This window comes from Podarcis liolepis, assembly GCF_965112155.1.
Source record: "Podarcis liolepis genome assembly, chromosome: 3".
Classification (NCBI taxonomy): Eukaryota; Metazoa; Chordata; class Lepidosauria; order Squamata; family Lacertidae; genus Podarcis; species Podarcis liolepis.
In genome coordinates, this window is record NC_139557.1 from 69,333,114 (window position 1) to 69,360,950 (window position 27,837).

The window sequence follows — 27,837 nt, forward strand, 5'->3', positions numbered from 1 at the left end:
CCATGACATGGGTGTAGCACAACCTTTAAGTTACATTCAAACTATCTGTACTTTCTGGAAACAGTTGAAGACATTTTTGTTCCAACAAGCTTTTCCAGCTGGATAAATGGGTCTTTACCATGAATGTCCACTTGTTAGGGTTTTTATCTTGTTTTAAATGTATTTGTTATTTTTTGTGTGTTTTTAACTGTTTTATTTATATGCAAATTGCCTTGGGATGATATTTTAGAAGGCAGTTAATAAATTAATAATGATGATAATAATTTATAAGGTAGCTTCCAGGATAATTCCTATGCAAACTAAATGTGCAAAAACAACAACAACACAACATCCCTTGTTTTGTCCCCAGGAAAAAAAATCCACATTAATGGAATTTTCTTATAAGCAATTATTTTTAGAAGTTTAAATTAAGACTGAAAGTTTACTTTGTTAGAGTGTTTTAATAACCACAGCTGTTCATACTCTCTTGATTTAGTGAAAAATGGGAAATTCAGAAAGCCAGTACAGCCTTCAGGGAACAAAAAACCATACTAATTCTACACCCAGTGCCAAGCAAAAGCCCTGTTCTCTGAAAATTCGCAGCATCCATGCTAAAGATGATAAGTCCTCTTCCACGCAGGGATGGAATCGCAGCACCAGTGGCACAAACTACAAATCTCGAGCAATAACCAGAAGTTGCCTTTCTCATTTCAAGAATACTCAGCCTTATTCTTCTAGACTTGGTGACACAGTAGTGAAAGTTTCAAAGGGTAGCAGCCATGCCAAACATAGGACGCACAACTTGGGAAGCTACAGTCAAGGGAGCAATAATGCAGTTTTGCCTGAGAAATTGCACTACATTGACTTTGAAGCTACCAGCAACCATGTCGCTTCCAGGGAATGTAATGGGCATTTCTTAAATTGCTATGGGAAGAAAGAAAGCCCACCATCGGATGACAGAATGAGTCCAAAAGTCCTCATTAAGACACTGGGGAAGTTGGACGGGTGTTTGAGGGTTGAATTTCACAACAGCAGCAGCAACAGCACAGTCTCCAGAGAGGATTCCAGTGGACCAGTTCAACTCTTGCGGTATTCGCCTACTTTAGAGTCTGAAAAGAATAGTGTGCTTGAAGTGAAGGAAACATGTGGCACAGACTATGTTGGAAGTCACCGTCTGTCAGCCACTGATTCAAGGCTTAGATCCAGTAAAGGGAGCTCTATTAGCTCGGAGTCTTCGTGGTATGATGCTCCGTGGGGAAATAATGGAGACATGAATGAACTGGATGGGTCATACTTGTCTAGGAGCACCCTCGATGCAAGTATCCAAGTTGAATTTCCCCAGAATGACTGCAAGAAACCATTGAACCAAAGTTCGTCTCTCTCTTCCCTCCGTGATTTATATAGGGATTCAAATCTAAGAAGCTCCCAAACCTCTGATATTGGGCTCTCTGCAGATTATATCAATGCTCACCATGCTGGTTTAAGCAACCGTGTTTCATTTACCTCAGCCATAGACGTTCCTTCTAAGGTAGAGCACAGGGGACCTCCGCAGTACTCTTCCTACACTCTGCCCTGCAGAAAATCTGCAACCCTTAATGGAGACGGAGCAAAGAAGGAAACACTGAAAAGCCGTATGCGCAGAATCAGTGATTGGACAGGAAGCCTGTCAAGAAAGAAGAGGAAACTACAGGTATGTGGAGTTTCAGCCAAAATTTCTTTCAAAAGTACAAATCTTAGCCCCTTTCCCATTAATGCATATGACAACTTGGTTTGTTTCCAAGTCTTTTTGTTCAGTGTGTGTGTGTGTGTGTGTGTGTGTGTAAATGATAGCATTTTCTCTTCAAAATAACTCAACTGCTCCAATTCAGTGGTCTGAAAATACTGAATGGTTGGGAAAACAGACCACTGGACTCAGACATTTTAAAAAATAAATAAAAATATGCAATGTTGCTTTTCAGTTAGACATCTTCAGGGTGTAAAATAACCTTAATACTTACAGGATATCTGCAAGATTGCTGATGTAGCCATGCACAAAATTATAGCCAACTTGAGTGTTCAGAAAAAATAAGGATTTCAGAAATGTTAAGTATTTATCCTACCCCAGTCAAGCCACTGCATTGTATCAGCTGCAGCTTCTGCACAGGGTGGTGCCCACCTGTCTCCTTTCCTGGACTGTTTCAGCAAACCTATTGGCTGAGGTATCATGCAGGATGGTTTTGTAGCAACAGAAAGGTACGGGAGAGAGGAGGGTTGTGCGCAGGTATTGGAAATTCATGTGCATATTCTCTTTGCATAAACTGAAACCCAACCAGCACATTTTACATCATTGTTGACATTTTAGAAAGTCCACATTTTAAAATTCATTAGCATTGGTGTACAACATGGGCACGATGGGTGTAATCTATGAAGAATAAAGAGGTCCGAGATTAGTGTATGTCAGGGCTGGTTCTTCTCCTTGGACCTCTGAATAAACATTCTGATAGCAATGGCTTTTTTTCATGGGAAGAACGACCTTTCTAATGACAGCTGCAGCTGTGGGTGTACTGCAATGGTGTGGCTGCATGTTGGAGGTGACTCATCCTGTCTAAAGCGTGACACAGCTTTTTTGATGAGTGACCGCTTAAGGCAGGGGTTGTCAACCTGGTCCCTACCGCCCACTAGTGGGTGTTTCAGGATTCTAGGTAGGGGGTTCTACGGCACAAGCTGAATCCTCCTTCCATCGAGCACTGGTGGGTGGTAGGGAAATTTTACCATCAAGAAAGATGCATTAGTGGGTGGTAGGTATAAAAAGTTTGACTACCCCTGGTTTAAGGAGTGGGCAGTGTTGCATGCCATTCAGTGCTTGTGATGTGATGATCGGAAGCACACTGTTAAGACTGATTCTATTTGTTCTGTCCTTAATTTCTTTTTAAAGTTCAAAGCAAATCCTTTAATAAAGGCTATGGAAGCATCAGTGGAGAAAACAATGTAAAACATTTGGGAGGTTCTTCTGATGGCGTGGTGAACAGCTGCCTTGGATAGCTCTTTCAGTACTTAATATTATTAAGTAATTGTGTTCGCTTATGACCTACTCTACACATGCACATGTTCTATTTTAAGCATTTTGGTAATAGTGTCATGCAGGGATACTCCACCCAACAGAACTGATTCTCAAACACTATTGAGAAAGATATTTATGTACAAAGATATTTATTTGGGAAGAGTCTCCTAGAGCTCTGTGGGAGTTGATGGTAATTATTACCTTCTGCTATCAGGCCCTATAAACTACAGTTCTGTAATGATCTCCAGATAGACTAACATACATATAAGCAGAAGATCTAGAAAATGAGTGCTGCCAAATTAAAATCAAAATCATATGTCAAGTATTCGGCTCTGAACAGTTGAGTGCTCTGCCCATCTTATAAAAATTCCTTCACATAGTCGCAGCTTGTGCAAATGGGTAACATACAACTTTGCTCTGATGGATCATTAGACTTTCAGAAACAGCAAACAAACATAATGTTCCAAAAGTTATTGCTTAAAAAATACTTGTCCTATATATTAAAGATGAAGGTAGAATTAATGGTATATGCCAGTCTTGGAGATATAGTTAGGTACCTTCCCAAACAGGAGTCTACAAATATAGTCACCACAGTTGTCATGGTGACCATGAATTTAATTCTGGCAATCAGAATTGAGGTGTAGTCTCTAGCAAAGAGAGGCTGTGGTATTTTGCCCTTTAAAATTATAAACAAACAACTGCCAACATTTTCCCTACTCGGAGTGCAAATTTCGTTGCCAAACCATCTCTGTCGCTGTGTCAATCCTACTCCGCCACCCTGCCTCGGTCCTCTGATTGGCTGAATGGGAGCTGGCAGTGTCTTTTTCAAAATTCCCTTTTATATTTTTTTTGTACATGCCTTTTCTGACTCTCTCCGCTGTTTCTCTGTCTCAGAGTGCTTGTCTGTTTCTTGCTCATTTTTCTGGTCTTCCCCTCTTCACTTATATTCTCCACCCCCCTATACACACTTTATGTACAGAGAATTGCAAGAATGAAAGGTGGGTTAAAAACTGGGGTGGGCTTCTGTGGAAGATTGGGCATACTTGTCTTTTGTTGCCTTAGTACTGAAATTGATTTCTGATGGGGATGCATGTATGTCCCTCAGCTCAAATGCTTGCAGAGCCTCCAGGCACTCAAGAAGTACCTCCACCTCGTCCTTCCCCTTCCTCTGTTCCGAGGCTCCCCAGAAACTTACATTGGGGCAGAAGGAAGGCAGAGGCAGCTTAGCCTTTTCCCCACTGGAGGCTGGACCTCTCAGCATCAATAGCTGCATATGATGCTGCACATACAGTTCCACTTTAGGAGAAGGCCCAGTGTCAGAAGTTTGGCAGCTTGGGACTGTGGCTCACAATCTGGCAAGGTATTTCATGGTTGAATGGTGCACAATGACTGGTGCAGTGTTTAATGTCAGAGAATGGCCCTTAAGAGTTATGAAAACAGCATATATAGCTGCTGTCCTGTGGACTTATGTACAGAAATGGGTCCAAATAATGAATGAAATGCAGTTCTTCTGCCGAAACGAAGCAGATCTGGCCCTGTAAGCTGCCTGGGTGAGATACCACCTGTGAGAACCCTATATGAGGTGCTCTGTGGAACCGTTCAAAATTATTCCTTATAGAATAGTGGATGTTTTGAATTAGTCAGAACATTTTAGTACAATTATAATTATACCAATGCAGTCTTACCTTGGTTTTTGAACAGCTTAGTTCTCTAACGTTTTGGCTCCCAATTGCTGCAAGCCCAGATGTGATTGTTCTGGTTTGTGAACTATTTTTGGAAGCCGAATGTCCGACTTGGCTTCCACGGCTTCTGGTTGGCTGCAGGAGCTTGCTGAAGTCTCACTTTGGTTTCTGAATGTTTTGGAAGTTGAACGGACTTGTATGTAATAAACATACCTTGTTACTCCAAAAGAAAACATTGCCATTTGTCAAAGCTAAAAGAAGAGGATAGATTTGTAGTCCTCAGGGCTGTTTCTGATGCCTGCTGCCATCAGACTCTGTGCCACAGACATCACAGCAGTTGCTTCTGTGCTGTAGATTTCATATAAGAGCTTAGAGTCAGCAAGTGCTAATGTTTAAGGGGTAGCCAGGACTCTGCTGATTTACGAACTTTACCACTTTATCCACAGGAAACAAAATGCAAAGATTCAGGTGAATACTTTGACAACGGAATTGAAAGTCTTTCTCCAGACACTCTTGCTCCCCCACATTTCTCTGGTTCTCTGTGGTCCGCTGGCTCTGGCCAGTTCTTCCCACAAAGAAGTGAGTCTGCTAATGCAATCAGCAGTGATGTCCTGAGGCAGAACATTTATGAGAACTTCATGCGGGAGCTTGACCTGAGCAAGACCAACAATGAAAACACAGACACCTCCACAGGAACAGAGGACTCGAGCAGCGAGTCGCTCGGCTCCTTAGAACAACTGGATCTGCTGTATGAGAAAGAACAAGGAGTGGTTCGCAAAGCTGGGTGGCTTTTCTTCAAACCTCTTGTGACCCTACAGAAAGAGAAGAAACTTGAGTTGGTTACTCGGAGAAAATGGAAACAGTACTGGATAACACTGAAAGGTCAGTTATGGCTCATGGTTCTTAACTAATGTAGACTGCATTATGTGGCATTATTTGGCAGTGCATTTTAAATTTATTTCTATTCTGCATCTGTTCTGGAAAACCTTTCAATTACTAGGACAGAAGTTATCAAAAGCATATTTATAATGAATGTTTTATGGTTTCCCCTTTGTTACCTTTTTGTTGAAAGATTTCAGAAGATTTATCCCATGCGCAAGTATTCACGATTCTCGTAACTCAAATATGTTCTGTCTGTTCTAGTTGCATGTGTTAATATTTCTTACTCTTTTGCTTATTCCCTGGTCTGCAACCAGGTGCGTGCTGCTGCAGTTTACATTCTGAAACTTTTAGAGTAAAAGCCACCGACAGGGTTGGCCCCACCATCCTTGAGTGTCCTTCCCAGAAGTATCGCCTGTCTTAATCCTCTTCTGGTTGTGTGCCCTTTCTCATTATTGTATTGTTCATTAAATTTATATATCGCTCTTCATCTGCAGATCTCAGGGTGGCTCACAGCATAAAAGTACAATATGTGAAGGTAACACATGAACCACTGCACATGCATAGGCATAGGCATCTTCAGTGCAAAAACATGGACATCTGGAAGTGGGGCCACAGTAATCGCATGATGCCTCCATTATGGGATTCACATGTCAAGGGGTCTATCGTAGAATGGAAACTGAGAGGACATTATTGTAGTGTGATTGGGAGAGATAATTAAGAACATATGTTATTATGGTACTGGTACTTTTAACTGTACACATCTGGCACTTTGATAGTCAGTGTGCTTTTTGCTGGAGTGTGAGGGTTTAGACTGCAGACGTGTAGCATTAGGGCTCTGCTGCACTAACCCTCAGCCAGTGCTCACTTTTGCTCCTACGTTTTGTGTTGATAGAACTTGCAGTACATAGCAGGCTGTCTGAGCATGAATAATCTATGTTTCCTGGACATTTCCCCAGTTTTCTTCCCTCCTCATAGTAATGTCTCTTTGTCCTTTAACTTTGCTTCCATTCAGTTTTAGTTCCATGAAGCAATACTTTGAAAAGCAATGTCTTTCTAAAGAGAAAGTGGGTCAATGATAAATCATGTTATAGTTGAATTATTGTTATAGTTGAATCATTTCCTGTTTGGGCAAGATGGCAGGTATAAACGTCCTTGCTGTTTGACTTCTAAACTGTGAGTGTTGGAATTCAAGTCTGCTATGGCGTATGACCAAACAAATAAAATTTTCTTATAATTCAAGCCTACTTAAACTTCATCCCTTCTGACCTATAATAATTAGGCCTTGTTGCCTAATGCAGATGTTTGGCAGGAGACCTGATAATAGTTACTTAGCATTGAAAGAAAGTAGCTCTGCATGTGCTCAGAGCACCATGTTACCTCACCTGTTTCAAGGCTTGAATTCTGACAAATGATTTGTCTGTGTGTTTGTAAATATTTTCTTACTGATTTTTAAAAGTACAAGAAAACCAACAAGACAGTTATATCAGTCAACATCCAGTGAAGTTGGTGTATGCAGAACAAAATAAACACCAGTGATTCCTAGGTTATGTTAATCGCTGGATACTTTGTAGGTGGATGTCAAAGACAATGGCTGAATAAATTATATGCATTGCAAAGCATGGATTAGGATTACCGTAATTAACTTGGAGAGGTGGTGATTTTCTGCATTTTTTGCAGGGCTTGTCATTCAGTACATACTACTTCCAAGAAATAGTGTGTGTGTGTGTGTGTGTGTGTGTGTGTGTGTGTGTAATTTATCTCTGTGTTATTATGCTAAAGGAAGGGATGGAGTCAGAAAGGAAACCCCATTTTAACAAGATTTGCCTGTTCTGGAACACATTAGGCACACACTGTACAGTAATCACTGTCATTGTCTAAAAAGTGGAAATGCTGGTTTATTTTAATAAAGCTGGAAGAAAAAAAAATTTGTCAAGAAAATAGGAAGCTGCCTTATTACTAAGTATAAAATCATAAAATTGTAGAGTTCGCTTGATCTGGACACTATACTAATGGTGATGCATCCTAGAATAACATTAGCTTTTATTTGCTGCTGCTCCCTTCTCTTTCCTCTCTCCTCTTTGGCATCACACTATTGATTCATGCTAATCTTGGGGTCTGCTTAAGACCCCAAATCCATTTCACACGTCCTACTGATAATCCAGGTGTCCCCAATCTTATATTTCTACAGCTGGTTCTTCCTGCCTAACTGTAGAACCTGACATTTGTTCCTATTGAACTTGAGACACGGTGGCATTGTGGTCTAAACAACTGAGCCTCTCATGCTTGCCAATTGGAAGGTTGGCAGTTCGAATCTGTATGATGGGGTGAACTCCCATCACTCTGTCCCAGCTTCTGCCAACCTAGCAGTTCAAAAGCATGCCAGTGCAAGTAGATAAATAGGTACTGCTACGGTGGGAAGGTAAATGGCATTTCCCTGCACTCTGGTTTCCGTCATGGTGTTCCATTGCACCAGAAGCCTGTTTAGTCCTGCTGGCCACATAATCTGGAAAGCTGACTGTGGACAAACGCCGGCTCCCTTGGCCTGAAAGCGAGATGAGCTCCACACCCCATAGTTGCCTTTGACTAGACTTAACCACCCAGGGGTACTTTACCTTTACCCCTTTTTTAACCTATTGAAATTTGTTTTGTTAGTTTTCACCGAGTCCTCCTATCTGTTAAGGTCAAATTGAATCCCGATTCTGTCTCCTGTGGCATTAGCTGCTCCTCCCACTTTCGTGTTATCTGCAAATTTGACGAGCATCCAAGTCATTTATAGAGACACTGAACAACAATGGGCCCAGGACAGAACCCTGCAGCACCCCTAGCTAAATATTATTCACTGCACCCGACATTGACTTTCCAGGTTTTTAGGCAGGAGGTGCTTGGAGTTGAACCTGGGGCCTTCTGCAAGCAAAGCATGTGGGAGCTGGGACTTTCCCCAAATAAGTCAAAATATCAAATTAAATGTTCAATTAAAAGGTTAAACCTTTACCTCTGTTTATTTTCAAGTAATTATGCCTAAGTCCAGAGTGCATATTGGATGTATTTTTAATGGGGCAAAGGCCCTAAAATGATAAACCAGGTCTACTGACAGCCTATGTAAAATCAAAAGAGTAAGGACTTTTGGATTTTTGTAACAGTAGTATATATATGACTTGCTTTCGGTAAATTCATAAGCTTCCCATCCCTGAGACTTCTCATACTACAATTGACATCTTGGTGTGCCTCAAGACAAAGCGTATAACCAAAATGTTTGTCCAGTGTCACAATTGACTTCACTGATGTTGCCACCTGTTGCTGCTCTGGGCTTCATTATGACCTCTTCGGCTAAAACATGCTAGCTTTGTAGATGTTGTGGTAGAAATTTGCTTGCTTTCAGATCATTTAACTTGTCAGGCACTTGGAATCTAATTGGCCAGATATCAGTGAGTGTTCCTAGCTGTATAAATGGCTGGAAGCTTCTGTTTGTGCTTTTAACTTACTAAACTAAAACCACTGATTTGTGGAGGTGGTATTATTTTCTGTGCCGTCTCTTGAGCTATGTTTAGTTTTATCAATGACAGGAAAGATTACAACCATCTGGTCACCTGCCAAAAGTGAATTGATGGGTGTCCTGAGACTTCAGCAGTGCTTAAATGGCCATCAAGATCATTCCTTTAATATGGAATGTTTTTCTTTACCATCTGTCCACCCTAATTAATTTATCCGGGCAAGGAATATTACATTCCAACCACGTTCTGATTGTAGCACATATGCTGTAATCTGGTCCTGGAAGCAGAGGTGGGGGCAGCCTCAAGAAGGCTGTCTAGTCCCATCTGTGGGCAGAAACAGGGGCTGTCATTTTATTTCTTAATATAAAGAGGTGGTAGCTGATTAAGTCCTAGAACAGACCCACTGAAATCAATGGACTTAAATCAGTTGTGGCTAACTTAATTCCACTGGCTTCAATGGGTCTGCTTAAGTGTGACTTAGTTGGATATTATCTATAATCTCCTAGTTCCCACATAAAATGACAACATAAAATCATGGTGATAGCTAACAAGTGTGTTTCAAGCATGTGTGCATTTTGGATAGCTTTTTAGCAATTGACATTATTTGGGATTGCTAGATTTTTAACAGAATGCATTGTGTGTAAGCAACAATACAGTGGTGTCATCTGCTTCGAATTGACAACTACTGTTTGCTATCTTACACCTCAAAGATAAATGCATTCACCTGGCAGCAAAATCCAATGATTTCAATGAAACTCGGGGCCGGCGGTAGATCTTTCGGTCTCAAATTTCAGCTGCGCCCTGTGTGATGCAAAAATCTGGCACCCCCACTTCTCACACTCCATTTTAAATCATAGCAGTCATGTCCCTGAGGCTCCATGCGACCGAACCAGTTGCAAACACCTAAATCTGCCTCTTTCCCATAGCAAATCTATTATCTCTGGATTTCATACATATGGCCTTCCCCTCTATAAACTTGCCCTAACATTAAATTCAGATGTAAAAGATTTGCTTTCTGTAGAGAACTGATTAATAGGTATATAAATCAGGACTTTTTTTAGTGGTGGCACCAAAATATAGAATTCCTCCTCTATATATGTTTGCCAGTCTCCTTTGTATTTCTTACATGTCTCTGGAAGCCTGTTTCCTTCCAGCTTTTAATATTTCAGGATGTACCACTTTTAAGACTGTTCTGTTTAACTTTAGGGATCCTTAAAGTCTGACACTCCTCTCTGTTGGCCTCCCAGAGGTGTTGTAACACATACCTCTTTTGTTTGGCCTTTGGTAGTTTGCAGCAGTCCTGAGTGCTGGATTTTTAAAAAAATGTATCCCTCTGCTAACAGAAAATGTGTGATAATAGCAATCACAATAGTTCACATCTTTAACCATAAATCCGGGAACCTATTTGGGCCAGAGTTCTCAGATGTGTGTGTATAAAAGTTTGAAGATGAATATGTTGCCCATACTTGTTTAGTGCTTCCTGTAGAAAGTTGCTCCCAATTCCAGCTGCACATATGAACATTTTAATATTGTATTTTAAGAGGATATGAGTTTAGAAAGATCCAAGACATAAACCAGAACTACTTTTTGTTTTTACATTTTTCGTTTGAAAAGGATGCACCTTGCTGTTTTATGAGACTTATGGGAGAAATTCCATGGAGCAGAACAGCTCGCCTCGATATGCCCTGTTTGCAGAAGACAGTATAGTGCAGTCTTGTCCAGAGCACCCCAAGAAAGAGAATGTTTTCTGTCTCAGCAACTCTTTCGGTGATGTCTACTTATTCCAGGTATTCTGTTTTTGGTTTTTGTGTTTTATCATTAAATGAAGTCATATTGTATTTAAATCAGTGCTCTTGGAGTAGAATTCTAGATCATGTTGTTTTGTCTCTGTTCCTTCTGTGTGCTCCAGAAATCCTAGATAAACCCTCTTCCTTTAGGAATTCTACTCACCAGACCATAAAGTAGCAAACCAGGAAGCATGCTATCTAACTATCTAAAGGTAATTAGGTAGAGGGACTTCTCTAAGATGGTTGGATGGTGCCTTGTACGCCTCCTTCTGGCAACTCCTGCAGCCGAGCTGGTGCCAAACATAATGGTCTGCTTTCCTTTGGACCACATCAGTGAGACCAAGAGGGGGGAGGCTTGTCGTCTAGGCAGTCTAGAACCTCCATACATGCTGCCTTGGATTGTGCCCCAGAGAGGTTACTTCAGTGCTCCTAAAGCATCAAATACAATGCAGGTGGCAACAGTTATGAGTTACCTGTCTCTGCTGCCACAGTGGGTGCTGTGATTCTTCAGTGGTTTGGTTTCACCCCCACTGGCACACTCAGTTGTCTCTCAAGACAGACAGATATCAACATATAGCTAGACCAACAATTCTAATGTTTTGGAATGCATAATGGAGAGGCATACTTCTACACAGCCAAGGGCTGCTTCAAATTTGTATGTTTTTCCTTAACAGAAAACACTTTGCCTCTGTATAAGAAAAGCATATTGATTGAAGAGGCCCATGATACACTGCAGAAAGCAATTGCAAAAAATTAGGAAGGGAGTGCATTGAATAGTTATTAAAGTCGGTGTCTTGTCTCCCCTCCCTTTGTGCTTGAAGAAAATTTGGTGTATCCTGGTTCATGCATACTTTCAAATGTAACTTTAGTTCAGTATATTTTTAAAAAATTAAACTAATAATGGGTTAGGTAATTGCCATTCCTGTAGCCAAGCATCATGTGATGAATGTCATCTTTTATACAGAGTTCTTCCTCTTTTGATAAAGAGTAAGCATTGCTAGTAATTACAGTTGCCAGTTGTTCAAGGAAACATTAGCATAGCAGAAACCTTTTATTATTTGCAGACTTCGATGGGGAAAGTTTCATATAAGCAACATGGTGCAATGAAGTGGGGAGGGTAAGTGGATCCCACTTAGACTGGCCCCACACTGTTGTTCTTGACTGAAGTTGGTTTTGGAACCCACTAGATGCTATTATAGTGTTTTGTTTATAAAGTTAATTTTCTTGCTTTTTTCAGGCTACAAGCCAGACTGACCTTGAAAACTGGGTTACAGCAATACACTCTGCTTCCGCATCTCTCTTTGCAAAGAAACTTGGGAAAGAAGATACGATCAGATTGCTGAAAAATCAGACCAAAAGCCTTATCCAAAAGATTGACATGGATAGTAAGATGAAAAAGATGGCTGAGCTGCAGCTCTCAATTGTTAGTGACCCTAAAAACAGGAAAGCAATTGAGAACCAGGTAATAGACAAAGGGTTAGCTTCTGCATATTGACTCTTGCAAAGAGTATCACTCTTCAGAGTACACACAGAGTACATCACTAGTGCCTGTATGATGCAGTAGATCAGACTGAATTGTCGTTTACAGGCAACTGCTCTTGGAGTCAAACTTCCCTTCTGTGGAAATCTTGAAAGAAGCAAAACACATTTTCATTTCACTTCCTGCTATGTAAATTGAGGGCTTTATAAATAAATAAAACATTTATATTTCAGCTCAAAAAGAAGCCCTACTGGCCAACAACAAAGTATCAATATAATTGAAATGAACATCTCCCTAGCTGCTCCCCTGTCCAGAATACATCCATCCCACTCTTTTCTCAATGGTCTTGACCAAAATTAGGTTATTGTATTGTAATTGTGGTTAATAACATTAAATACACTTCCCTCTGGGGTAGTAAATCTTGATTAAGAGTGAACCTGGTTAGCATTAACTGTGATTAACATTTGTGTCAAAGGAATGCTTAATTAGTGTTCAGTGTGAAGGGAATTCACCCTAAAGGGGAATGAGTTCACACTCTGCTCAGCTCCTTTGTGCTAAATTTACCACAACAGGGAAAGTAGGAGCTGCTACACACAATGTCTTCAGCACAGGAAAGATATCAAAACCAGTATCTTCATGGCAAGTTCTCCCTTGGTTCATACACGTGCATTCTATGGAGGTTGATCAGCCTCACTACATTTCAAATAGACATGGCCCTGTTTCACATTCCTGGCAGTGGTAGTGGCTGATGGGGCACCGTGTTGGTCTCCCCTCTTGAAAAGACAGCAGACCATTGCAGCCTAACCCATGCTGCCCTTCAGCTGCTACTGCCTAGCAGCCATTGGTTAGAACATGGCCACTCCAAACCTGTTTAGGCTGTTGCCATGACTAATGCATCCAAGTGCTGCCAGGTTTATCTAGTCCAGAGCTTCCCAAAGTTGGCAAGAACGTCTCTGGGGTGTGTGTGCTGGAATGATCTAGGGGGGGGTAGTAGCCTCAGGTGCAATGGGGGGCATTAAATAAAAATAAGGGGGTGGCAGAAGCATAAGGAAAGAAAAAAATGAAAAACCATTCGTACATGTTTCATCTGTTGTGTACTACCAAGTTGGGCGCCGTTGCAGGACAACAATGCCTCCCCTGGATCTGGTGGTCATGCTGGAGGTGAGGGGTTTTCCTGGGCTTGAGTGAATGCTTCTCAGCTTCACCCAGGCCTGGGAAGTGGATCACAGCTTGCCTGCCTATTTGGCCAAAGGCAGGCAAGCTGTGGCACCAGCCCTGCCCCTTCACTTAAAGAAGGTAGATTTTCAGGTGACTGTGGAGTAAAACAATTTCTGAAAAGGGGGCAGTAGGCCAAATAAGTTTGGGAACCTCTGATCCAGGCCAAATCCCCCAAAGTTGGTGAGCTTTTCCATTGTCCTCAGTCATGGGTAATCCTATGTTCTGTTTTTTTTCTAAATGGTCTGGTTTCTGGACAGATGCAGAAGAGACAAGATTAATTAACAAAGGCTGCATTCAGACAGCTTTTTATTCTATCCTCTTGATGTTTTCTTCCCTTTCCTTCCTTCTACCATGTTTCAGCTGAATTTTCGCATGACAAAAATTCAACTTATGGAAATCTTAGCACAAGTGTAGCTGTCATTTGTGCATTATTTGTTTCTGTGAAAAATCCACTTGCAACCACATTAACTTGCTAAATCATAGAAGGTTTGAGCTGTAATTTTCCTGAAAATGGATATGAATTGTTAAATCTTTTTACATTCATAGTAATGGGTAGATATCATGTATTTGCTCATAGCAAATACAGAGACTGAGCAAACAACACTTTAGCAAATTGTAGTTGAGTGATCAGGGAGGCTGTTGCCTATGAAGGCCCATGCTATAATGTCTCAAATACTACAGTGCTCTTTGTATTTTCATTTTAAAGGAACCTGTAAGAACAGAGCCATTATCATCTACAGCATTCTGCATCACTACATGCTGCGTTATATGTAGGGTAGATGCCAAGTCTATTAGAAAATCTTAGAAAACCCCATGTTCTGTTTAATGCTGAAAACAGGCCCTTAACTGAATAGAAAAGAAGTGTATCTTAGGCTGAAATTTCATAGAAATTCATAAAGACCTCCCCCTACCTGGATCAAATGTTTCACACAGAGAGATCAGGGAGTACAACTGTTTTCTCTCACTACAATAATAGTGGCATAAAAATGGCATGAATGAGATTATCATAAGCCAGGGTCACTGGCACCTACAGATGCCAGTGTGCCCACCAACATCTCCTATGGTACCCACAAAAGGTCTCAGTAAATGCCTCCTCAAAAATCCAGAGTGCATAACACGACTGTGTTTCCTGTTCAGTTCTTGTGTGCTCTGATTCTGCCTGTCACACAGTGAGCACACCCCCTTAAACATTATCACATTTCACTGGGTGCCATGATTGGACACCCACACTCCTGCCTGTGACCTAGTTTTGTGGTGTCCAATGTAGGTGCCTTTAAAAGGAGATAGAAATGTCTCTTTTGTAAAAGTTATCACTGACTAGAAAAACACATGGTAGAATAGTTCCTTCCTTTCTTCCTGCCTTTCTGCCTTCCTTCCCGCCCCTTCCAAGTCTCCAAGCTGCTGAGTTTTAGCAATGCAGTGCCTTCAAAAGAATACTTACTCTGGGTCTCAGGACACTTAGCCTTGCACAGGTAAAAGCTCAATTGGGCTGCAGAAGATTCCCGCCCCCCCCCCATCTCTTTATTAATTAGCTACTGTGTAGGCCAGGACTTAGAAGGCTTCTGGGGCAAGCCAATTAGAGATGGCGAAAGTGGAGACCTGAGCACTGTCACTTGCCTCTTCTCTGATCAACCAGTTACATTAGCAAGCCTTCACCAGGTGCCGATCTTTACCTCTTTCATTAGGATATCATGACCGTCATCTGCTATTGGCCTCTGAAAAAGTACTCAGAATTGCCTTTCAAGTTTGAAGGCTTACGGCCCCAAGAAGTAATCTAACCTCACTCTGAGAATTGTGCCAGAACAAGGGTGTTTAAAGGGGATAAACCTCTCTGTATTAAGTCTCAACAGTAATAAAATTTTACCTCCATACTTACCCTGTGACTCAGTGACTCTCCCTAACAGCCGCTTGTCCATGGGAAGCACAGATCTATCTTGGATCATCTACTTGATCTCATCTTTCACAAGCCTTTTGGTTCTGGCTTCCCAGATTTGCATGAGTAAAATATGTGCTGTATCAAATTGGCTTTAGAGAGAGCCTTGTAAAACAAAGATGAAACAACCTAAATACTTGGTGAGTCATCTATATTGATGCCATATGGGTTGTCTCTGAGATGTAGTAATTGAAGTGTAAAAAAGTTTTTGTGTGTGGTGTTTGTAATGTGGTTGACAAAATCATCATGTAAAATAGCAGGACATCTTAAAGGAGGAACAGTCTCTGTGGGGTCCTAAGTTTTTGCACAGCTCCATCGTTAGAGATACCCAGTAAAGGCATTAGTCGTACTACTATGCTATTTATTCATTGAATTAACTCATTGCAATCACCATTTTATTTATATTATCAACCTTTTATGTACAGAGTGATGAATGGCATGTTTAAGGCTTTATAAACTTGGAGAAGGGATTGGGTTATGAACAGCCTTCAACAGATTCTCTTGGGCCCTTTCTGCTTCCTATCAGCTATCATGTGTGCTTCCACAAGGCGGTTCTGTACCTTTCATCTTTAAAGTAGGAGTAGAAAAAAACAACTTTAAAATACTTCAAACCTTGTTTAATCTTTAAACCAAAGAGATAAGATGGGAATTAGATTGTTGTATCCTTGTAACAAACTGATTGTGACTAGAAGCATCTTAGACCTTGTGAGGCTGTGCGTATATTTTGTTGTCTTTTGTGTGTATTACTGAATATGCTTCCACCGGGTAGGTCATTCATAGTAATTAAAGATGGTGACTGTGATCCAGAAAAAATTGTGCCCATATTGTGAGAAAACATTTCAGAGCCCCAATACTGTTTACACCCAGGGCAACCTATGTGGTGCAATCCAGATAGGAAGCATAATGTAATCTGTAAGTAGTCTAGAGCATTATGGATTGCAAGAATCCTTTTTAAAAAATGTTTGACTTCTGTGGGTAACCAACTATTTTCCTAAATAATGATGTCAGCATGCAGTTAAGGCCACCAACTTTGTTTTATTTTGATCCATTTTTTTGAAGGTTCATTTCTTGAGTGTGACAGAATGTCTTTTTGGACGTGAGCAACTAATCAGCCCTCCGAATGCTACAGATGAAAGTGATTTAGCTGAGGGTGCAGAACTTTGACCACCCTCCACAAGCCATTAATTTATCTTCTCCTATTTCATTTTTGTGTATATAAACAGATCCAGCAATGGGAACAGAATCTGGAGAAATTTAACATGGATCTCTTCAGGATGCGCTGTTATCTAGCCAGCTTGCAAGGCGGGGAGTTGCCAAATCCAAAGAGCCTTTTGGCAGCTGCCAGTCGTCCTTCAAAGATGGCATTAGGAAGGCTGGGCATCTTCTCTGTCTCATCCTTTCATGCACTGGTGAGTTGGACACAGCTTCATATAAGTGTTTTGTAGAGGAGTTTATTTGTGACAAGATGCAGAAATGCATTCCTTCCCCCTCCCTATGTATGGTCCTCTTCAGGCTTTTGGCTATACCCTTTTAAATGTGTGTTGGGGGGAGGAGGGGTTTTTGGTTTGTGTGGTTTATTCCCCCATTCTTGTTTTTGTACGTATTTTGTGCCCTGAGATCTATGGATGAAGGCTGGTTTACAAATTTAATAACTATATAAACATTTTGCTGGTAAATGTAATTTCAAGGTGAATCTGACTATGAAAGTCAGTTTTGTGACCCCTTTCTTGGCGGAAGAAAAAGTACTGTACTTTAAAAAGACCAACTAATATTACTCATTTGTTTAGACCATTTATATCTCACACGTCTCCCAAAGATCTCAGGGTGGGTGATGGCAAAATTGAATAGAATCCTGTGTCCGTACACAATATAATGAAAACACAATTAAAGCAAAACTACACCAATTACTGAATATTAGTGACCACTCCCAAAAGCTTGAGCTTTGAGCTGGTGACTGAATACCATCAAATTGAGCACCAGCAGAATTTTGGAATGAGTGAGGGGTAGACAGGTGGTTTCAAAGCCAGGAGGAAAGTCCGTGGAGAAGATGCCATGTTTTGCAACTCCTGGTGGCAGAATGCTAGGAAGAACTTTTCTTGGTGATCTTAACATATGACAGGATTGTACAAGGAGATACACTCTTTCAAGTATTTTGGTCCCAAGACATTCAAGACGTTGTATCTGTAAAATACTTAATTTGAAATTGAAATGTATTGGCAGCCAGTGCAAAACTTTATAAGAGCAGGTGTAATAGAAGTTCTGGAAAGAGAGTCTGCTTAGGAGCCAGGTCACTGCAGTTTCTGTGTCATCTTCAAGGGCAACACTAAATACAGTGGATTACAGTAATTAAAACAGGAAGATATCAGACCATAGATTACTGTAGCTGTTCTATGCTGGTCCAAGAATGGCTATTGCTGGTTAACCAGCCAGAACTGGGGGGAAATTCTCTATGACACTGCAGACGCTTGAGTCTCTAGTGACAAGGTGGAATCAAGGAGCATCCCAGGCTATATATTGTTTATTATTATTATTATTATTATTATTATTATTATTATTATTTACATTTGTATATCACCCTTCATCCGCAGATATCAGGGCGATTCACTATTTAAAAATACATGATAAAAACACAAAACACATAATAAAATCAAGAACAAAAAACCGAAACAATAACCTCCCCACCTGCCTTCAAAGAGAATGCAATCTCATCAAGAACAGGTTGTTCATCTGATTCTCAGAACTGCCAAACCACAACATCTCTATCTTATCAGGATTCATTAGCAATTTATTTACCTTCATCCAGCCCACTACTGTAGCTAGACAGTGATCCACACCTGATTCACTTGATGTGGAAAAACGGAACTCCATGTCAGCAAAGCTGAGTTCCTTACTGTAAAAATATTCTCATATTGGAAAAGACATGAACATTCTTGTGGCAATGGCACACATGACTGTTTTCCCCCTGGGAATCTATAATTGGCCACTTCTGCAAATACAGTGAAATAGATGAATGTGTGATCATCACACATGATCTTCATGTGGGGTTGTTGTTTTTTAAACTACTTCTATTTGTTCCATAGAAGTGCCAGCCATGTAGGAAATTTGTAACATTCGAAATGATCCTGAAAGAAGCTTCTACCAAAAAAAGCAAACAGTATATTGTCCTTTTTCTCTCTAAAACACTAAGCTCAAAACAACATGAATGATACTTTGTTGAAAAATGAGATATAATATCTACTTGCTAGTAAAATCTTATGATACACTAACCATATTATGTATATATTATGTATATTGCTGGTGTATGTTGAAAAAGTATAGCTTTTTTAAAAAAACACACACCATCTTCTCATTATTACTGAAATATAGTACTGATTATTAAATATAAAAATGCATACAGTCTCTTAAAATATCCTATTAAAGCAAAGTAAGATTAGTTCCAGAAATGGTTTTAAAATCATTTTTTCAAAGCTCGGAAAGCTTTCTCTAGGATGCTGGTATCGCCACATTCTATTAAGATCTATAATTCAGCCTTACACTAAACACAGTTTACCCTGCATGTTATAATGCAACTCTTCCTTTGGGAATCCAGCCAGTTCACAGCTTACCGTTCTTTGTTGGCTGCTTTGCAAAAGCTTATGTGGGTTTGGCAGGAGGTATTTCACAGATAAATCGTAGCTGGTGTGTGCAGGGTTTGTTTTTTTTAATGTCTTTGGCTCCAATTCTAGACACATTTACACCTAGGAGTAAATTCCATTGAGCTCAATGACAAATATTTCTGAACAGATATACATAGGATTGCACTGTTCATCTTTTGTGTCACATTTCATTATAATTAGGTTTTTGCTACCTTTTGTTTTGATGAACAAGTTATGAAAAGCTTATATGTATAACTATGCTTGTATCTTCCTCGTTTACTTCTCTCTCTCTTCTCTCTCTCTCTTTCTATCAATTAGATCTGCTCCAGGGATGAGGCAGCTCTTAGGAAGCGAACACTGTCTCTCTCACAGAGGGTTCGGAGCAAGAAAGGTTTGTTTTCCTCCCTTAAGGGACTGGACACCCTTGCAAGAAAGGCAAAGGAAAAAAGGCCATCTATAACACAGGTAGTTCCCAGTTGATGCATATATATTTTTAATTTTAAAAAAAATCTATAAAATTGTTCTAAAATTGCATTGATCATCCATCAGTGGTGTAAGAAACAAATGGTTTAAATTAGGATGCCTAATTGGTTATTGCAAACAGTGGTGTGCAGAAAGCCAGCAGCCACACACATGCCACACACCATGTTTCCTTGCAGTTGCATGTAGCATCTCCCACATCAGGCAGTCTTCAGATGTCATTGTAAGATGCTAATCTCGGCCTAGCTAGTTAGGAGTGATAAAAGTCACTTCCCAGCAACGGCAGGATATGCAGGATGATAAAATATGACACTGGATTTGCCATTGCAACAGTCAGGCCTTTCCGTAAGGTGAAGCTGAGTGATGTGTTCTCAAATGACCAGCAAGATAAGGAGACATGAATAAAGGCAGTTTTATCAGAATGAAACCAGCTTCCTCCTCTTCCCTAAAGAAGACATGTGGGTGAATTCTCAGTTGATAGGAGTTGCCTAAAAAACCCTTTAAATAAATAGTGTGGGCATTTAGTAGACAAGTACAGGAAAGTGGAGGGTAAACGTGACCAAGATAGGCAATACAAATAAAGTAAAACTTTATTATGATTGGGAAATCACCAGTGGCACATAGTTTGCTTCTCCATGGTTCCAGAAATGTAATGAAACATGGAAATAAAAACCCAGTCTGAACACTTTATGGTAACTGTAAATCAATGGAACAACTTTTCATTTCTATAGAACCTAGGTACCAAATCCGTAACTTATTTTCTCTTGTTCCTGGATTATTATTATTAATTCAGTCACTCTAAAATTGATAACAACCTCTCTCAAGTGAATGACTTTGTTAATATCTTTTCTCTAAATTGAAGAGACTGGAAGTTACGTTATCTATGTTTACATACAGTGGCTACCTATCTTTTTGATGTGACTTAATAACACATTGTTTGGAAAGATGTCATTTAACTATAAACGACATGGAGCATGTCTCATTGTAAATCTCTTTGGGACTTCTGCTGTGGGAAATGATACACAAATTTAGTATACATAAAGCAACCTAAAGCAAAGTTGTACAATGTACTTCAGAAACATGGGGCAAGTATGAAGCATTAGCTGTGGGAACCAATGTTACCCTGCCTTGTTTTTGCAAATCCCACTGGGTTAAATGGTTTCTAATAGGAAACCTTCCATAATATCCTACTTTGCAAATGGGAAATGTGAGCCAAGTTTATATAGTTACTGTAAAATATTATGTTATCACAATTGAATACTTCAATCAAACCATATTGTAAGTTTTCAGCCTGCAGACTGGACCAGAATATCACAGCTAGAGCCCTCATCTGAAGATGGATATTCTGGAAACATGACATAGCTAGGGGATTATAACTTTATGTCAATTTTTAGTTTATCCCAGTTCCTTCATGTTAACAAGCAAACCTTATGACATGTGAACATTTCATTTATTTATCTTGAATTTTCCAACATGTATCTTCACTGGATGTCCACGAGTTTCAGTATTATGAGGGGGGGACGGGACTTTTTCCTATTCACTATCTCCATGCCATGTATAATTTTATGACCCTGAACAAATCCTTTGGGGAATTCTACTTTGCTGGACTCAGTGGACTTAATGATCTCTTTGACATACAGAATGGCACCATGTCCTGCCTGTCCTTCCCTGTCCGTCCTATAGAGTTTATATCTGAAGATAACCCACTGATGTCCCACTGATTTCCTCCATTCCACCAGGTTTCCATGATGCCCACTGTATGAAGTACATGGCAGCCATGAGTGCTGTGAATCATTTAAAGCCATAAGCGCAGTTCCTTATCTTAAAATACATTTAATAAGATACAGATTAATAATCAGAAGCATATCGGAAAAACAAAACAGCTCTGCTTTTATCTTCAAGTGGTTTCTCACATGCTCCTTATCGAAAACCCAGCTATTGAGACATAAGAAAAATGATAGCAGTGACACATCAGTAGAACAGACTTTATAGTAGTAATGTTTTTAAGGAGAAAGGGGAGGACTTCTGAGTCCTAACTTACCTTTGAAATGTACTAAAGGGCTTGCAATTTACCAGGCTGGCTTCAAATCCCAGTTAGTGTTAACCAGGTGGGAACTGGAGGGAGTGCCTTTGGTGGAGAGGGAGAAGACATGGGTAATGAGTACATGATCCAATGTTTCTTAAGGCTTGGAAATTTTACATGCAAAACAACCATCACATACAAATCGCACACAAAAGCCCCAGCTGGCACTCATTGAGTTCTGTGTCTTGCTCAGCAAAAACAGCTGCCATTGGTTACTGTCATTCATATATTGGGTTCAGCCACTGCTATCTAGGTTCAGCTGCTGAAAGGAGAAGATCCTGACTATTTTATAACTGTTTTATTTGTTTTATAATTGTATGTTTTATTGTTGAAACCTGCCTTGGGTGCTTATGGTGTGTGGCAAGTGAGAAATCTAATAAACAAACAAAGAAAAATAGTAGTGCACGATTTGCACTGGTACAGTGGTACCTCGCAAGACAAATGCCTCGCAAGACGAAAAACGCGCAAGACGAAAGAGTTTTCTGTTTTTTGAGTCGTTCCGCAAGACGAATTTCCCTATGGGCTTGCTTCGCAATACGAAACGTCTTGGCAAGGTCTTGCGAGTTTGTTTCCTTTTTCTTAAAGCCGCTAAGCCGTTAATAGCCGCTAAGCTGCTAATAGCCGCTAAGCCGCTAATAGCCGTGCTTCGCAAGACGAAAAAACCGCAAGACGAAGAGACTCGCGGAATGGATTAATTTCATCTTGCGAGGCACCACTGTATTTAATTGCTGTATGTAAACTTTGAGTGCATGACGTTGCTGGTGTGTATTTTAAACATGGCTGGATGAAAGATTAAGATATAGGATTGCCCTAAGAACCTTTTCCAGAGTGTTTTAGTTTGATAACTGTAACAAATTTGCAGTGAATTCTCCAACTGTATTTGAAACAACATGCGGGCGCTAACTCTTTGCCTGCCTAACAAATTGTTGCTGGAGAGGAAGGATTTGGCCCAAAGCGTTCTCCAAGTACAATCCCCCCACCAACAATCACTTGGACTCCTAATATACTATCTTTGAAACAAATGCACTCACCATTGATCACTGCCATGACAAAAGAAGCGTTCTGCATTCTCTTCATTACTGAAGCAACTATTTGGGAGACATATCTGGACTTGGGGACAGTGTGCCAAGGGGCATACTTTCTCTTAGTCAAGCTATTTGCATTCCTCTCTTCCAAGCTGGCAGTGAAAGGAGAGCTAGGCTAAGAGTGGCTGCTCAGAAACTGGTTATCAGGATGATCCTGGGAAAGGCTTGAGAGCAATTGGATGTGAAGTCAGCTTCCTGATTGGCAGCTGTTTGTGTTGGCTGCTTGGTTAGCACAATTGCCCCAGGATTCTAGGGCTAGTGTGTACAAAATGCTCTCAGCTGTCAGGACAGATATCTGGCAGAATTATATAGTGCATGCATGTGATTTTTAGCATGTAGAAGGTCTGAATGTGTGGAAGGTCTGAATGTCAGTATAATCTCTTAGTGCAAGGGGCTTCCACCCTGCCCTTTTCCTGGAATGCCTGCACACACTAACACCCAAATTTAAAAATAGTAAACTACTCTTCAGTTGTTTGGCTTTACTGATCTAAGTTCACTAGCTTTTTCTTCCTTTTTGTGTGCATGTGAAACCGTTTTGCAAGGAATGCTTTGTTTATATTAGGATACACATTCTTTTTAATTAGATTTTTGACTCAACTGGAGGGCATGGATTTACTGGAACACAGCTACCTCAGAATTCCAGTAATTCTACCGAGGTAAGGGTTCTAAATCTTTGCTGTTCACTATCACACTTTCTGAATGTGTTTCTTAAATCATGATTTATCTATGTTTCTCTCTCTCTCCTCTCCCCCCAAAAGAACCACTTAATACATTTTGTAGAAAAAAGGATTAGCTAGTCATGTGCATGTGAAACTATTAGCAAGTCATAACTTATATACGTTTGGCCAGACCTTAATGTTTCACGGATGTATAAGTAGTGAATACCTATCGAAACCTATCCTCAAACAAGGAACAGAGTGCATGGCTACCTAAATATTCAATATTCATTTAAAATGGGTAGTTGTAATTTGATACAGATTAGTCTTTAAAAACTGAAGCAATCATTATGTATGTATGTATGTATGTATATCTTAAAACCCTTGTGCAGCTGTATGAACTGCAAACCAAAGGAAACTTTTTGACTGATTCTCTCCAATCCCGCCCTCCTTTTGATCTATTCGTATGTCCTCTTTGTATTTTCCTCTATCCTTTAGTGGGCATGTGCTAGGAATACTCATTTTTCTACTACAAGAAGAAATTGTCATGTAGATTTCCTCTGGGGTAAGCAGGCTTCAGGACCAAACCAGCTGTCATAATTGAAAAGCTTTTAATGAGCGAACACTTCAATAATACCATAAGCATAGCTGGCTGTGCATCACTTCAATGGTCCTGTCAGCAGGACTCAGCAGGACTCCAGGCCTTTTATTTCAAACTTAAGCTAAACCTGTTTGCTTTCTTTTTTCTTGGGAATAGAAGTGCACCCTCCATCTTAATATCCAGTACCCTGGTTAATTCATGTACTTGTTCATTCTGGAATTTTAAAAGCTTAAATTATTTTCTTAAAAGGCATTTTATCACCAGCACCTACAAAGTGTGCCAGTTGACACGTCACACTTTCAAAAATTCCTTTCCCAAACAGTGAAAAGTCTTATAAGGTGGTTGTTGTTGTTTAGTCGTTTAGTCGTGTCCGACTCTTCGTGACCCCATGGATCAGAGCATGCCAGGCACTCCTGTCTTCCACTGCCTCCCGCAGTTTGGTCAAACTCATGTTGGTAGTTTCGAGAACACTGTCCAGCCATCTCGTCCTCTGTCGTCCCCTTCTCCTCTTTCCCAACATCAGGGTCTTTTCCAGGGAGTCTTCTCTTCTTATGAGGTGGCAAAGTATTGGAGCCTCAGCTTCAGGATCTCTCCTTCCAGTGAGCACTCAAGGCTGATTTCTTTAAGAATGGATAGGTTTGATCTTCTTGCAGTCCATGGGACTCTCAAGAATCTCCACCAGCACCATAATTCAAAAGCATCAATTCTTCGGCGATCAGCCTTCTTTTCTTCTTTACCTTATAAGGTAGAAGACCTCTTTATCTGACCTTCTTGTGCCTTGGGATGCTAGGATGGGTTTGTTAGTATTATTTGTATAGCTCATGGGTAGAGCATCTGTGTTGCATGCAGGAGGTCCCAAGTTCAATATTTGGCATCTCCAGGCAGGACTGGGAGAGATTCCTACCTGAAACCCTGGAGAGCAGACAATACTGAGGAAGATGGTCTGTTTCAATATAAAGCAGCTTCTTTGTACTCCTAATGTGGACAAGGCTGCATTTGAAGTGAGATCTTTTAAATGCAACTTTATAATTGGACAAAAGCCTGTCTTCTGAATATCTCTTGATCTTTCCTATCACTGTGTATTTTTTTTTTGGCATACATCCTGTACTTCGAAAAAAATTTGGGATATTGCTCAGAAGTGTTCAGTAGCTTTCAAGTCAGGTGGAAAAATCTATAATTTTATAATGAGCTTGGATTTTCAAACCAAAACTATTCCTTCTGTGGAACTTGGTTTATGAGCCACTGGTCTTATGTCTGCTAAATGAATAAGATTGGGCATTCCATCTATGTAAACGTTTGAAGGACGTGAATAACTGTCTGCAGATTTGTAGGAGTTTCTACAGTTTCTTCATGCCTCATCCAACAACTTTTTTAAAAAAGTGATTCATCATAGCTCGCAAAACCACCAAAGTTGGAAACAAGCCTATTCTGTTAGGAAATTTTGAAGAAAAACAAAATCGAACCGTTACAAGAGACTTCCTGATGAGTTCAGTGAAGCACAGCCCCATTAAATGTTCCATGCAGGTTTTCTGAGGTGTTTCATATAAAATTTGTGACAAAACAAAGACAGGAAAATCATGAAGTAACCAACTGCTCTTCAACCAACACCGTGGCAAAGCATAGTACACTCTACAACCCTGGCATAGATTTATGGAAAACTGAATGTGTTGTCGGGCCTCTGCATGGCTATGGATGAATAAAGCACTGTGGTTATTACTCACTCTGCAGACGTTACTGGGTGGGAAAATACAACCCCTTTAGATTCAAAGATGGAAAATTTGGATGGAGTAAAAAAATGTAAACCACCATAGAGCGTTTCCATGAAACAATCAAAACTTTTACAAATGTTTTTGTTTGCTGATCCCTGGTCACGGTAAACCTAAAACAGTTTGTAAAGACTCACGCCTATACGAATTTTAGGCGTCGTTTTAGAACAAGTGTCTGTCTGTTATCACATTGCTCTGGGACCTGGATGGTTTTGACAAAGGTAGTTGAGGTTTGAAAATTGGGTAGGTAAAAGAAACTTAAGCCTTAAAAAAAAAACCAAAAATTGTTAGTAGTGGGAATCTCCTGCATTACATTTCTGTTTCCAGATAGTATTGAAACAGAGTGCCCTCTGCTGATGAAATTTACACAAATCTGAACATCTGAAAATGATTCTGTTGAATCATTTATACATTGTATATTTTTTGTGTATCGTTTTCTCACTTTGAAAAGCACATGAAGAGAATAAAGATTCAAACTCATTTGGAGACCAGAGGTCATTTAATGGAATTACCATATATCCTTTTCCACTCTTGAGTGCTTAAGATCGTGCGATAAAGGCATATGTATTGTGACTATTTATATATGGAATGGCTTTCATGCACCTCATGTATGAAGTGATCTTAAGTGTGGCCCCATAGTTACTGGGGCAACCCAGTCAGATGGGTGGGGTTATAAATAATAAAATTATAATTATTAGCTGAAATTAGAGTGACTTAGTTCCTACCCCTCCTCCTTGTGTCATCTCCATTCTCTCCCCCCCCCCCCCGTTTTCCTGCTGCATTAGCGGCAGCAGTGCTGTTGGTGTTTCTGCTGCCCCTTGCACCTCATCCCTGCTTTGCTTTGAGAAAGGACCAAGAGGGTTGGTCCTTCTTCTAAGTGAGGCATTCTGGGTGAGTTGACCAGGAAAGCGCTTCTGCTGCCACTGTGATGAGAAATTCTAAGTACATAAAGTCCAGTAAAGTTACTGGAAAGTGATTGTACAAAGAAGAAGAAGATTTAAACACTATTTCAGTGCAGCAGTGTTGCAGGAGCTGTCCTGGTCACTTCTCACAGAATTCCTCACTCTGAGAAAAGAACACCTTGGTCCTTTCTCAGAGTGAAGCAGGGAAGTGATGTGAGTTGTGGTATAGAGCCTAGCATCACTGGGTGGGAGTCTGTCTGATGGTTTTGGCCACAGCAGGACGAGTACTGGCAACCCCAGCTGGCCAGCCAATAATGAGGTAAATGGGTAGGGGTCCTGGAAGGGGTGCCAGTTTACCACCATCTGGGACAATTGCCTCGTGATTGGGCCAGCCCTCCTTAAATAGAACTGTGTATCATGGTTCTGTGAGTTGTGATTCAGTGAACTTCTTAGGTGTTGTATTCATGCAATGTCCATCCTATTCTCCAAATTCTTGTTTGCTTTCCTGTAATCCTCTTGTCAGCTGATTGTCTCTTGTGAGTGCAGCATGTAGGAGGCAGAGGTATGGTGGTGGGAAATTAGAACAAAAGCCACATTGTTATTTCATTCTAGAAATCTTCTATCACTCAGATTATACAGATTATAAAGTGATACTGCTTTATTAAATGGTTATATTTTTCTTCCAGCAGAAAGTAGATGAATTTCTAAATGTGTACTGCCCAGCTCCAGAAAGTTGTTCAAAAGAAAATACCTGGGACATCCAGTCACCTGTTCACTTTCCTGACGGCCAAGGAGTAATGCTAACTCTCAAGCCAGAACACAGAGTAGATGATGTTTTGACTCTGGCATGCAAGGTACATTATTCTTCATCTTAATTTGTCTGGCTAATCCCACTGCTTAGAACTTTAAAGCCCAGGTGTTGCATCCTTGCAAATATGTATCGTATTTTTCGCTCCATAAGATGCACCTGACCATAAGACGCACCTAGTTTTTAGAGGGGGAATGCAAGAAAAAAAATATTCTTTAAAGGGAGCGCTGAGCAGAGCCTGTATGCATCCCAGGCTCTGCTCAGCGCTCCCTTTCACGAGCCGCGTGAAGCATGTGTGCGGCGCTTGCAGGCTTTTCCCCGAGGAGAGC

General features: G+C 40.4%; 1 protein-coding gene across 4 annotated transcripts in view; it reads left to right on the forward strand.

Moving 5' to 3' along the window:
- TIAM2 (TIAM Rac1 associated GEF 2) overlaps positions 1 to 27,837 on the forward strand; it is a 121,754-nt gene that overhangs the window by 43,615 nt on the left and 50,302 nt on the right. For 3 of the 4 annotated variants that reach the window (XM_083496382.1, XM_083496383.1, XM_083496384.1), the window contains 8 exons: positions 476 to 1,669; positions 5,148 to 5,583; positions 10,689 to 10,861; positions 12,099 to 12,323; positions 16,716 to 16,901; positions 19,446 to 19,592; positions 23,360 to 23,431; positions 27,387 to 27,554. In XM_083496382.1, coding sequence (XP_083352508.1) covers positions 482 to 1,669; positions 5,148 to 5,583; positions 10,689 to 10,861; positions 12,099 to 12,323; positions 16,716 to 16,901; positions 19,446 to 19,592; positions 23,360 to 23,431; positions 27,387 to 27,554 — 2,595 coding nt within the window. In that variant the 5' untranslated portion in view covers positions 476 to 481. The remainder of the gene's footprint in view (positions 1 to 475; positions 1,670 to 5,147; positions 5,584 to 10,688; positions 10,862 to 12,098; positions 12,324 to 16,715; positions 16,902 to 19,445; positions 19,593 to 23,359; positions 23,432 to 27,386; positions 27,555 to 27,837) is intronic. The other variant, XM_083496385.1, reaches the window with a different exon arrangement.